The sequence below is a fragment of the Oryctolagus cuniculus genome, chromosome 8 (assembly GCF_964237555.1).
Source record: "Oryctolagus cuniculus chromosome 8, mOryCun1.1, whole genome shotgun sequence".
Lineage (NCBI taxonomy): Eukaryota > Metazoa > Chordata > Mammalia > Lagomorpha > Leporidae > Oryctolagus > Oryctolagus cuniculus.
Genome location: NC_091439.1, coordinates 25,358,862 through 25,372,581, shown reverse-complemented (window position 1 = coordinate 25,372,581; position 13,720 = coordinate 25,358,862). Strand labels below are relative to the sequence as shown.

The window sequence follows — 13,720 nt, the reverse complement described above, 5'->3', positions numbered from 1 at the left end:
AATATAAGAAACAGAAATAAATGGAAGAGGGAAGATAGATAGAGAAGCTCCAAAATGAATCAGAGGAGAGGAAGTGCAGGGGATAGACTGAATAGAATAATGAAAAGACAATATCTGGAAATAATACTGATAGTTTTTCAAAAAATAAAGGAATTCTTAGATTCTTGAAAGGGTGCTTGATACAGAATAGATTATATATTATATAATGTATTATATATTATATATATCCTTGATACAGGATAGATTATATATTACATATGGCTAGAGATATTTAAATCTGAAAATATTAGTCTAAAAGGATTTATAAATAATAAGATGGTAAGATAGCACAATTTTCTCCTTCAAATAGCCTTTCATATTCTAATTTTAATTATCTTGAAAAATTTCTAATTTGCCAGGAAAATGCACAATTTATAATTTATATAAAAGGATATTTTCTTTATTTGTAGCTAATATGTTAGAACGGCTAAAAATTTATGAAGAGGCCTGGACTAAATATCCAAGGGGATTGGTACCAAGAAGGTTGCCATTAAACTTTTTATCTGGTAAGGATAATTGCAAAGGAATGAAAATACTGTTACAATTTAAAATTTCTTGCCTTGGTTTTAATTGTGACTATGTATAGTAACATTAAGATAGGCATTGTTACAAGTTTGGTAATAACTGTAAGCCAACTAACTAGCTTTTTGTCTTCTAAGGTGAGAAGTTTAAAGAATGCTTAGATAAGTTCCTAAGGATGAATTTCAGCAAGGGTTGTCCACCAGTCTTCAATACTTTGAGGTCATTATACAGAGATAAGGAAAAGGTAAATGTGATGTTTTGTTTTGGCTATCATATCTTTGGTAAGTATTTATAATGGTTGATTCTTGATTATCTGTGCACAATACTACATGTTTTGTGAATCTGGTATCAGTCCTAGCTTTCAGTTTAAATGCTTCTTCTCTTTTCTCTCCAGCTTTTTTTTTTTTTTTTTTTTTTTTAAGATTTATTTATTTATTTGAAAATCAGTTACAAAGAGGCAGGGCAGAGAGAAAGAGAGAGAGAGATGGGGCTGGCACTGTGGCGCAGCAGGTTAAAGCCCTGGCCTGAAGCACCTGCATTCCATGTGGGTACCTATTCTAGTCCCAGCTGCTCCTCTTTCAATCCAGCTCTCTGCTGTGGCCTGGGATAGCAGTAGAAGATGGCCCAAGTCCTAGGGCCCCTGCACCCACGTGGGAGACCCAGAAGAAGCTCCTGGCTTTGGATAGACACAGCTCTGGCCATTGTGGCCATCCGGGGAGTGAACCAGAGGATGGAAGACCTCTATCTCTCTGTCTCTGCCTCTCTCTGTAACTTTTTCAAATAAATAAATAAATAAAAAATCTTAAAAAAAAAAAAAAATAGAGAAAGAGAGAGGTCTTCCATTCACTGGTTCACTCCTTAGCTGGCTGCAATGGCTGGAGCTGCACTGAGCTGAAGCCAGGAAGCAGGAACCTCCTCTGAGTCTGCCATGCAGGTATGGGGCCCAAGCATTTGGACCATCTTCCACTGCTTTCACAGGCTGTAACAAGAGAGCTGGATCAGGAATGGAGAAGCCGGGACTTGAACCAGTGCCCGTATGGGATGCCAACACTACAGGTGGCAGCTTTACCCTCTATGCCACAGCGCTGTCCCCACTCCCCCTTTTTTTTAAAGATTTATTTATTTTACTTGAAAGAGTTACAGAGAGGCAGAGGCAGAGAGAGAGAAGTCTTCCATCCGCTGGTTCATTCCCCAAGTGGCTGCAACGGCTGGAGCTGCGCCGATCCAAAGCCAAGAGCCAGGAGCTTATTCCAGGTCTCCCACTCAGGTGCAGGGGCCCAAGCCCTTGGGCCATCTTCTACTGCTTTCCTACCCCATTGCAGAGAGTGGTATTGGTAGTTGAGCAGCCAGGACGTGAACCGGCACCCATATGGGATGTCGGCACTGCAAGCGGTAACTTTATCTTCTATGCCACAGCACCTGCCCCTCTCCATCTCTTTAGTTACTTATTGTTTGCTTGCTTTTTGCCCTTTGTTTCTGCTCTGTACTTTAAATTTTTACTTATTTTTATTTATTTGAAGTGCAGAGACAGACAGATAGATAGGTGGGCAGGGTCCAGGCCAAACCCAGGAGCCTGGATCTCTCAGATGGTAGCAGAGGCCTAATTACTTGAGTTGTTACCTGATGCCTCCCAGGGTGCATATTAGCAGGAAGTAGGAATTGGGAGCAAAGCCAGCACTTGAACCCTGGCCTTCCAATATGGAATGTGGGCATCCAAGTGGCATCTTCAGTGCTATGCCAAACTCTTGGACTTGGTATATACTTTGATGATTCTGTATAGGCTATAAAAAGTTACTAGGGTATAGTGATTTCTCCAACTTTTTTCTATTGGACTAAGTTTTGCTTTAGTGATCTTTTTTTTTACTCAGTAGAAAGAAAAGTTGGTTAGAAGAATTTGGGGCTGACACCATGGCTCCACTTGGTTAATCCTCCGCCTGCGGCGCCAGCATCTCATATGGGCACCAGGTTCTGGTCCTTGTTGCTCCTCTTCTAGTCCAGCTCTCTGTTTTGGCCTGGGAGGGCAGTGGAGGATGGCCCGGGTGCTTGGGCCCCTGCACTGCGTGGGAGACCAGGAGGAAGCACCTGGCTGCTGGCTTCGGATCGGCGCAGCGCCAGCTGCGGCAGCCATTTGAGGAGTGAATCAACGGAGGGAAGACCTTTTTCTCTGTCTCTCTCTCTCTCACTGTCTGCTACTCTACCTGTCGAATAAATAAAAATAAAGTCTTTTAAAAAAATTTAAAAAAAGAATTTACTGCCCTAGGAAGTCAGTTTATTCTTTCAACTATTCAGAATGCTTAGTGGTTTTTTTTTTCTTAAGATTTATTTATATATCTTGAAAGAGTGTTTACAGAGAGACACAGAGAGGTCTTCCATCACCTGTCCACTTCTCAGATGGTCACAAAGCTAGGATCCACGAGCTTTATATGGGTCTCCCACATGGATGGCAGGGGCCCTAGTAGTTGAGCCATTTTCTGTTGTCTTCCCACATGCTTTAGCAGGGAGCAGCTGGGACTCGAACTGGCGCCCATATGGGATCGCAGGCAGCAGCTTTACCTGCTGTGCCACAATGCTGGCTCCTTAGTGTTTTAATATTCATTTAGATTATTTTGCTTGGAAACATTTTGGTTGTATTGAAAGCAAATCAGTCGGGGTTGGCATTTGATTTAGCAGTTAAGATACTGCTTGAGATGCTCACATCCCATACTGGAATGCCTAGGCTCAAGTGCTGGCTTCACTCCCACTTCTAGTTTTTTGTTAATGTACACCCTGGGAGTTAACTGGTAATGGCTCAAATAGTTTGGTTCCTGTCACCCATGTGAGAGACTCAGATTGAATTCCTGGCTCCTGGCTTTGGTGTGGCCCCCGCCCTAGCCGTTATGGGCACTTGGAGATTGAACCAACAGAAAGGACCCTTGACTATGTGTTTCAAATAAATTTTTAAAAATTAAATGAAGGGGCCAGTATTTTGGAGCAGCAGGTTAATGCCCTGGCCTGCAGTGCCAGCATCCCATATGGGAGCCAGCTGCTCCACTTCTCCCATCTAGCTCCCTGTTAATGCACCTGGGAAAGCAGCAGAGGATGGCCCAAGTCCTTGGGCCCTTGCATCAACATGGGAGACCCAGAAAAAACTCATGAGTCCTGGCATCAGATCGACATCAGATCGGCTCAGCTTCAGCTGTTGCAGCCAATTGGGGAGTGAACCAGTGGATGGAAGACCTCTCTGTCTCTACCTCTCATTTGTAACTGTCTTTCAAATAAATAAAGTAAATATTTTTATTTTAAAGCTTTTATTTAATATAAATTTCATAGGTACAACTTCAGGAATATAGTGGTTATTCCTCCCATACCCATCCTCCCACCCCTACTCCTGTCCCACCAACTATTCCCTCTCCCATCCCACTCTTCATTAAGATTCAATATAAAATAAATCTTAAAAAATTAAGTGAATAAAAATTTTTTAAACTTAAATCAGTTATTTTAAGAACCCAGAAAGACGGAACATACTAAACATGCTAATTAACACTTTGACCTGAAGCACATAATGTGCATTTATTTGCAAGTGTTGTTGAAAGGCCCAGTATATGGGCTTTACTGGGTGGTTTATTGCCTTTGTTTTTTTGAGTCACATCCATAAAATGTGATGTTATGTACAATTTTGAGAGAGTTAGACTTTGATGCTTGTGAAACAATCAAAAATAAGAGTATCATATTTTTATGATTTTCTTCTACTTACGATTTTCTTATTTATACCCATTGGTTAGAAATTTCTAACTTGTTAATCTTCCATGGTATTTAACTCAAGGAAACAGTTGTTTTTTTTCCCTCATTGCTAAGTTATGTAATATTGAATTAAATATTGCCATTATGATAATAAATGGGACTGATTAGTCAGGTTTTGGAAAACAAACTGAGTTTTTGTAAGGTAGTTTAGTTTTTAGGAGAACACAGGTCCACCATATTACCCTAGCTGCACTATTCATTTTTTTTTTTTTTTAAGATTTTTATTTATTTATTTGAGAGGTAGAGTTACAGACAGTGAGAGGGAGAGAGAAAGAGAAAGGTCTTCCTTCCGTTGGTTCACTTCCCAGATGGCCGCAACGGCCAGAGCTGCGCCGATCCGAAGCCAGGAGCCAGGAGCTTCTTCCGGGTCTCCCACATGAGTGCAGGGGCCCAAGGCCTTGGGCCATCTTCCACTGCTTTCCCAGGCCATAGCAGAGAGCTGGATTGGAAGAGGAGTAGCCGGGACTAGAACTGGCGCCCATATGGGATACTGGCTCCGCAGGCGGAGGATTGACTTATTGTGCATGGTGCCGGCCTCACAACCATTCATTTCTCACAGTTTGCCGTGGTGTTGGAGAGAGCTGGTATTAATCTTTTCCATCACTTGAGGTCATGTATGAGGGCGCTGTAGTAATAGAAATCCCTTAAAGGTGTATTAAGCGAAGAAGGGAATTACAAATTGAAAGTATCTGTCTGAGATCTCTCAGGAACCCTGGAGCAGGTGTGTATTCAGGACTTAGGAAAAATCAGAACCTAGAAAGTCACTCATTCTCCTGGGCCCACCCACTGTTGTCTGCTTCAGATTTATTAATTCCCCTGGGTTATAAAATTGAGAATATGATTGCTGTCATCTACATATGGAATATATTCTCTTCATACAGCATTTAATCTTTTTTTTTTGAAGAAAGATTTATTTATTTGAAAAGCAGAGTTACACACACACACACACAAAGAGAGAGAAAGATCTTCCATCTGCTGATTCACTCCCCAAATAGCTGTAATGGCCAAGACTGAGCCAGGAGCTTCCTCTGGGTCTCTAACATGAGTGCAGGGGCCCAAGCCCCTAGGCCATTTTCCTCAGCTTTCCTAGGCATATTAGCAGGGAGCTGGGTCAGAAGTGAAGCAGCAGTGACCAGCATTCATATGGGAGGGATGTGATGCCAGCACTGCAGGCAGTGGTTTTACAGCACCAGCCCCAATCCTTTTTTTTTTTTTTTAATTTTTATTTATTTATTTTGTTTGAAAGGCAAGGTTACACAAAGGCCAGAGGAGAGAGAGAGATCTCTTCCATATGTTGGTTCATTCCCCAACTGGCCACAATTGCCAGGGCTTGGACCAGGCCAAAGCCAGTAGCCAGGAGCTTCTTCTGGGTCTCCCAAGCTTCCAGGCACCTTAGAAGGGAGCTGGATTAGTAGTGGAGCAGTGGAGATTCAATCAGGTGGCCATATGGGATGCTGCCATATACTACACCCCAACACTGGCCCCAGCATTTAATTCTTAATTCTTTGAAAGCAAGTGGCGTGGGTGCTACTTATATGACTTGAGGTAAAATAAACCAAGAAATAAATCATCCACGAAATGACTGTTTGTGTCCAACCTTTTTTTGATTCCTGGTTTAGCTGATGCTGTATTTTCTAGTGGGAAAAAGGAATTTTTTTTTTTAAAGATTTATTTATTTTATTTGAAAGAGTTGCACACAAAGAGAGATCTTCCATCCGATGGTTCACTCCCCAAATGGCTGCAACGGCCGGAGCTGCGCCGATCCGAAGCCAGGAGCCTTTTCCAGGTCTCCCACGTGGGTGCAGGGGCCAAAGGACTTGGGCCATCTTCAACTGCTTTCCCAGGCCATAGCAGAGAGCCGGACAGGAAGTGAAGCAGCTGGGTCTTGAACCAGCACCCATATGGGATGCTGGCGCTTCAGGCCAGGGTGTTAACCCACTGCGCCACAGCGCCGGCCCCGGGAAAAAGGAATTTAACAGTAAATTTTGAAGAAAGTTATGTCTTAATGTACTGCTGCACAAATACATGAGTTAATTTTAAACTTGTATCCAGAGGTTGAGGGACTTAAAAGGTGTTTGTGTGTGTGTGTGTGTGTGTGTGTGTGTGTGTGAGAGAGAGAGAGAGAGAGAGAGAGAGAGAGATTTTGAAGTGTTCATTTAGTCCTTTAATCATAACACATTGTACATAGGAATAGTAACTGTATATTTTAAAGTGTGCTTGTATGTTTTTACTCTAGGTGGCAATCATAGAAGAATTAGTAGTAGGTTATGAGACCTCTCTAAAAAGCTGCCGGTTATTTAACCCCAATGGTAAGTTCTCAGGTTTCATGTTTGAAAAACATCTTCCAAGCTTTTATATATTATGATATTCTTAGTCAGAAGGTCAGTATTATTATTTAGTTGGCAGCATAAGTACATTTAAATTTTGTTCCTTTAAGATGGAAGTCCATTATTTTATATGATAATATTTGGTTAGAGGAGAATCACGTCAATTTATTTAAAAAAAAAGCATTTTATAAAAAGCTTAAAGCATCTGTAACTAAATGCAGTAATAATGATCATCTGTTCATTCCTCAGTCAGTTTCAATAATTTTTGATTCATGACCAAATGTACTTCATTTATTCATGTATTCTCAGGTGCTTCTGTGTACTCCCATGTTATTCTAAAGCGTATTTCAAATATCACATCATTGGACCCATGAATATTTTAATGTCTAAAAATGAGGAATCCACTTAAGATATAATCATAATACCATTATCATACTTGAAAATTTAAACTTTCTTGATATCAAATACCCAGTCCATGTTCATAATTCCAATTATATTACAAAGGTGATGTTTTCCTTTGCCTTCTGTTTTTGAAGTTCTTTGAATGAAGATCCAGTCAAGATTATTCTTTGAGTGTGGTTGATAAATCTTCTTCTGTATCTTTTTAAATATATAGGCTTTTTCATTTTTTCTGCGATTTATTTGTTCACGAATTTTTTTCTAATGGACAAATTAAAGAGGATTGCTGATATTTTTGGTTGTCTTCCTTTTATTTTTGTCTCTTGACATAAGAGGATTGAACAGGATTATTATACAGATGGTAGTGTCATCTTCTATCAGTAAGCGTCTAGTGTTTGTTTATTTGTTAGCCATTAATACCAACTCATAATATTCTATCATTCTTTATTATCATAAAAGAAAAAATTTCCCTTTTATGTGCTTACCCAGCATTTCAGTTTACGTGGGAAAAGAATGGTAAATACTTTTTGTTTCCCACCCCGTACCTTTTTTGGTTCTTCACCAGTTATACAAAATAGTGAAGTGGTTCAGCTCCCTTCAAAGATGCCAAATACATTTTTTTTTTATAAAGATTTACTTATTTACTTGAAAGTGAGAGTTACACAGAGAGAGGAGAGGCAGAGAGATAGAGGTCTTCCATCTGCTGGTTCACTCCTCAAATGGCCACAACGGCTGGAGCTGCGCCGATTTGAAGCCAGGGACCAGAAGCTTGTTTCAGGTCTCCCACACCAGTGGAGGGGCACAAGGATTTGGGCCATCTTCTACTGCTTCCCCAAGCCATAGCAGAAAGCTGGATCAGAAGTGGAGCAGCCGGGACTGTCACCGGCGCCCATTTGACATGCCGGCACTGCAGGCGGCGGCTTTATCCGCTACGCCACAGTGCTAGCCCCGGCCAAATACTTTTTTTTAAAGTATGAATTCACTTGTATTTGGTACCTCAAATGATCCCATCCTTCATATTCTGTGGTAGTAGCTGATGGCTTCCTTGAGTATAAGATACTCTAGTTTGTCTTGTAATCTGTACTGCAGATCTGGAAGGAGGTATTTTTCCAAGAAGCTTTGGTTCCTTTAGTGGGAAAACCCAGTATAGGATCTGGGCTGTTCATTACTACTTTGTTGGTCGTTATTTCTAGGTCTCGGATTAATTTTGATAGTACTTTTAAAAAGACATTACCATAGTTTCATTGGTTAATCATCATGATGTTCCTTTGATTATCAGCATTTTCCTACATATTTTACAAATGTGGAAGAGGTTCAATGACATGCCCAAGAATATGCAGCACTTTTGTTGCAGATCTATCATATCGGGAGTTGGTGAGTTCCACTCCTATTGTTTGTCCATTGAGCCATCCTGCTTTTACTAGAAAAAAATAGACAATTCATTGCTTTCTTGGAAAGCAAATAACAATTCTCAGATATTAGACATTTATATTAAAATTTTTTAATGTGTGGGTTGTGTATTTAACTTACACATTCTCTTGTGAATATATTAAATCGTGAACTGAAATATAGAATAAGTATTTTTTAATTGTCATCTCAGTTTTTGGGTTTAGTTTTCATTCAACCTATCGTATGTATCTTTTTGTATTCAGCATAATTTTAAAATCTGTTATTATTATTATTATCACTGAAAGTCAAAATAACCACATCACAAGTATATATATGCATTTTAGTGCATTGGGTAAAAACTGAATTAAGCAGTTGGGCCCTTTTTTCCCCCCTTAACCTCACATTAATTGAAAATTTCTTTTATTATCTATTTTTTCCTCATAAATAACATCTTGATCAATACAGTCTTTAGTTCTAGTATAGCTTGCCTCCTTCCACCCCTTTTAGTTTTAGTTGTAGGTAATTAGTTGTATCTTTGATCTTAACTGCCATGTTTATTTAATATAAAGTTCTTATTATACACAAGTTGTTGTGCTAGAGCTATAGGACACAAAGCAGAAAAGGTCCCTTCCAAATATCTTAAGGACTTTGGGTTTTATAGCTATGTAGATAAATAAACTACTTTACAACAGGGTTCCTATAAGTAAATAAACTTGGGGACTATTTTGAAGGCGGCACTTTTTTAATATATGTAATATCTAATCTTGATTTCTTTCCTCTCCTTCCCTGCACCCCTGCTTTTTAAAGATGATGGAAAGGAGGAACCACCAACCACATTACTTTGGGTCCAGTACTACTTGGCGCAGCATTATGACAAAATTGGTCAGCCATCTATTGCCTTGGAGTACATAAATACTGCTATTGAAAGTACACCTACATTGATAGAACTCTTTCTTGTGAAAGCTAAAATATATAAGGTAAAAATATCTTCTCCCTTTTACTTATAAGTAAATGAGACGTGACATATATAGTTATTCATATGTGTATTCTATGTATTCAGACATATCCTGGGTTATTCTTTTGGGTTTGGAGACTAATTAAATTTTACGTGAAGTATATGTTCCTATGAATATTTGTGTACAATCACATTTCATTATATGATAACATTAATGAAGTGAACCGAAAGATGCTATTATGAATTCTACATATTATTTTTTTAGGATTTATTTATTTATTTGAAAGAGTTACACAGAGAGAGAGAGAGGTCTTCCATCCGCTGGTTCACTCCCCAACTGGCCGCAGTGGCCGGAGCCACGCCAATCTGAAGCCAGGAGCTTCTTCCAGGTCTCCCGCATGGGTACAGGGGTCCAAGGACTTGGGCCATCTTCCTCTGCTTTCCTGGGCCATAGCAAGAGAGCTGGATTGGAAGTGGAGCAGCCAGGTTTCGAGCTGGCGCCCATATGGGATGCCGGCGCTTCAGGCCAGAGTGTTAGCCTACTGCACCATAGCGCCAGCCCCATACTTATTATTTCTTCTGACTCTTCAACTCCTTGTCTGTGCTTGAGAATCTCCAGCCATGTATTCTAGCATCATCTTATATTATTGCAAAATACAATTTATTATGTAAAATACTTTTTAAAGCCTGGTTGTGCTCATCAGTTTTGTGACTGTCAAAATGTGCTAGGTGAATTAGAACGAAGATCATTGTGGAATATCCAGAAAATGGTCCTAATCAGTGATGTCTCCATGGTTTCTTTGGAGTAAAAATTTGCCATCCAGTTAGCCTTTTTGTGGCTTTTCCATTGAATTATGTTGTTCGGACTTAAAGACTTCCATTCTTTTTCTGTGATTTAATCATTGTTAGGTGGTTATGTGCAGGTATTGTAGGCAATGGAGATATAATGAGTAGACAAAACAATTAAACCAGGTCATTGTTTTTAGACCCACTTACATTTTAGATATCTACAATGGTATCAAAACTTTTATTCTGTAGGAAAGCATACTTTTGCATTTTTAAGAGTTGGAATTTGTTTATTATCAACAGGTAACAAATTACCTGCACAGTATAATGAGCATACTTAAAGATTCATTTTGTGTTTGTGCCTTTTAAGCATGCTGGAAATATTAAAGAAGCTGCGAGATGGATGGATGAGGCCCAGGCGTTGGACACAGCAGACAGATTTATCAATTCCAAGTGTGCAAAATACATGCTGAAAGCCAACTTGATTAAGGAAGCTGAAGAAATGTGCTCAAAGTTTACAAGGGTTTGTATAACTAGGTCCCCCCACCCCCCAAAGACTGATAGATTGATTTGAAAGAGTTAGAGCCAGAGAGTGATCTTCTACCTGCTGGTTTACTCCACAGATGGCTGCAGTGGCTGGAGCTGGGCCAGACTGAAGGCAGGAGCACAGAGCTTCCTCTGGGTTTCCCACATGGGTGGCAGAGGCTCAAGCACATGGCACTTTTTTTGTTGTTGTTGATTTTATCAGGCCATTAGCATGGAGTTTGATTGGAAGTGTTGTGCTGGTGCCAGCCCAACAATTAGTGGTTTTTTTTTTTTTTTTTTTTTGACAGGCAGAGTGGACAGTGAGAGAGAGAGACAGAGAGAAAGGTCTTCCTTTTGCCGTTGGTTCACCCTCCAATGGCCGCCGCGGCCGGCGCGCTGCGGCCAGCGCACCGCACTGATCCGATGGCAGGAGCCAGGAGCCAGGTGCTTTTCCTGGTCTCCCATGGGATGCAGGGCCCAAGCACTTGGGCCATCCTCCACTGCACTCCCGGGCCACAGCAGAGAGCTGGCCTGGAAGAGGGGCAACCGGGACAGAATCCGGTGCCCCAACCGGGACTAGAACCCGGTGTGCCGGCGCCGCTAGGCGGAGGATTAGCCTAGTGAGCCGCGGCGCCGGCCAACAATTAGTGTTTTTATGAATGAACAGAATATGAGCCAGTTCATACTGTATACCTTGTTTTCAGTATAAGAATAGCTAAGACTTTAATTAAATCACCATATCAGAGAAAAGCTGAAGTCAATGTTAGTATAAAAACTTTTCTTTTTAAAAATGATTAATTAATTTGAAAGGCAGGGTTGTGGGGGGACGGCGAGAAATCGATCTTCTGTTCACTGGTTAATTCTTAAATGTTCACAGTGGTCAGGGCTGGGAGAGGCCAAAGCCTGGAGGCAGGAGCTTCATCCAGGTCTCCCTTGAGGGTGGCAGGGGCCCAAGCACTTGGCTATCTTCTGATGCTTTCCCAGGCACATTAATTAGCAGGGAGCTGGATTGGTAGTGGTGCTGTTGGGACACTAGCTGGACCCTCATAAGGGATGCCCACATCACAGGTGGAAGCTTAATCCACTATGCCACAATGCTGGCCCCATCATAAAACATTTTATTTTTAGGTGGTTATATAGTGGATATTTAAATCTGTGGTGTTGTATGTTGAGAAGAAAATTTTTTCCCAGAAACCTTACATTTAAGGAATACAAACTTCATGCATTTCATAAATACAACTTTAGGAATATAGTGATTCTTCCCACCAAATCTGCCCTCCCACCCACATTCCCACCCTTCTTCCTCACTCTCCTATTCCATTCTTATTTTTTCCTAAGATCTACTTTGATTAACTTCATACACATACGATTAACTCTATACTAGTAGAGAGTTCAACAAATAATATGAAAAAAAAAAAAAAAGAAAAAAACCTGTTCTTGAATAGTCGAGACAAGGAATATTCAGTCATTGCATCTCAAAGTGTCAATTTCACTTCTATAGATTACCTTTTAGGTACTCTATTAGTTATCACAGATCAGGGAGAATATGTGGTATTTATCCTTTTGGGACTGGCTTATTTCACGAATAAGTATAATGTTTTCCAGTTCCATCCATTTTGTTGCAAATGACAGGATTTCTCTTTTTTTTTAACTGCTCTGCAGTACTCTATGGTGTACATATCCAATAATTTCTTTATCCAGTCTTCAGCTGATGGATATTTGGGTTGACTCCATATCTTAGCTGTTGTGATTTGAGCTGCAGAGATGAAATTTTAGGAGTTAAGAAATCGAATATTCGAGTACCTTCTGTATACAAGTATTCTTCATTTTATATTAATCCCTAACCCCGGTTAAATAGACCGTTTGTTAATCATTTGCAAAATAACATGTTAGTGGTTAGAAAGATAATTTCAACTTCTTTCACATATTAACTATTGACTCTTAATAATTTTAAAAATTTTAAAAATTATTTTGAAAGATTAAAATCAACTGACCATCTTTTCCTTCTTAAATCTTGTGCTCAAATGATGTATTTGGTGAGAAATGGTCTTGAATAAAAGTGATTTTTTTTTGTAGGAAGGAACTTCAGCTGTAGAGAATTTGAATGAAATGCAGTGTATGTGGTTCCAGACAGAATGTGCCCAGGCTTATAAAGCAATGAATAAATTTGGTGACGCACTTAAGAAATGTCATGAGATTGAGAGAGTAAGTACCTTATACGTATGAGTTTCTCATTTTACTTCATTATAAGATGAAGATTTGTGGCAAATCCTATATTTTTCTATTCTCTTTATATTTCAGAATATGTAATTTTAACATCAACATTCACTTTTCAATTCTTATAATGGAAATATTGTAAATCATATTTTCAGCCAACTTATCTGTTGGCTAATCTTATTGTTTATGGGAAGTTTCTATCTTGGGATTTTTTTCTTAAAATTGATATTTGAACCTTTCAAATTGCTTCTGCTTCTCCACTGGAAAATGAAAGCTCATTAAGTGATCTTAGAACTGATGTTTTGGGATTGTTGGTGATACTATGCACCCTGTTAATATATATATATATTTTTTATTTATTTATTTTTTATTTTTTTATTTTTTTGACAGGCAGAGTGGACAGTGAGAGAGAGAGACAGAGAGAAAGGTCTTCCTTTTTTGCCGTTGGTTCACCCTCCAATGGCCGCCGCGGCTGGCGAGCTGCGGCCGGGGCGCCGCGCTGATCCGATGGCAGGAGCCAGGATCCAGGTGCTTTTCCTGGTCTCCCATGGGGTGCAGGGCCCAAGCACCTGGGCCATCCTCCACTGCACTCCCTGGCCACAGCAGAGAGCTGGCCTGGAAGAGGGACAACCGGGACAGAATCCGGCGCCCCGACAGGGACTAGAACCCGGTGTGCCGGCGCCGCTAGGCGGAGGATTAGCCTGTTGAGCCACGGCGCCGGCCCACCCTGTTAATATATAAGCTTTGAAGCTTTTTTACAATGTTTCTAAAGTTTGTCTAA

At 40.1% G+C, this 13,720-nt stretch overlaps 1 protein-coding gene across 4 annotated transcripts in view; it reads left to right on the top strand.

Moving 5' to 3' along the window:
* NAA15 (N-alpha-acetyltransferase 15, NatA auxiliary subunit) overlaps positions 1–13,720 on the top strand; it is a 108,097-nt gene that overhangs the window by 67,252 nt on the left and 27,125 nt on the right. For 3 of the 4 annotated variants that reach the window (XM_008267430.4, XM_002716872.5, XM_070047547.1), the window contains 6 exons: positions 450–545; positions 699–805; positions 6,578–6,650; positions 9,264–9,433; positions 10,568–10,720; positions 12,799–12,927. In XM_008267430.4, coding sequence (XP_008265652.1) covers positions 450–545; positions 699–805; positions 6,578–6,650; positions 9,264–9,433; positions 10,568–10,720; positions 12,799–12,927 — 728 coding nt within the window. Of the gene's footprint in view, positions 1–449; positions 546–698; positions 806–6,577; positions 6,651–8,346; positions 8,517–9,263; positions 9,434–10,567; positions 10,721–12,798; positions 12,928–13,720 lie in introns of those variants that run through there. The other variant, XM_051819443.2, reaches the window with a different exon arrangement.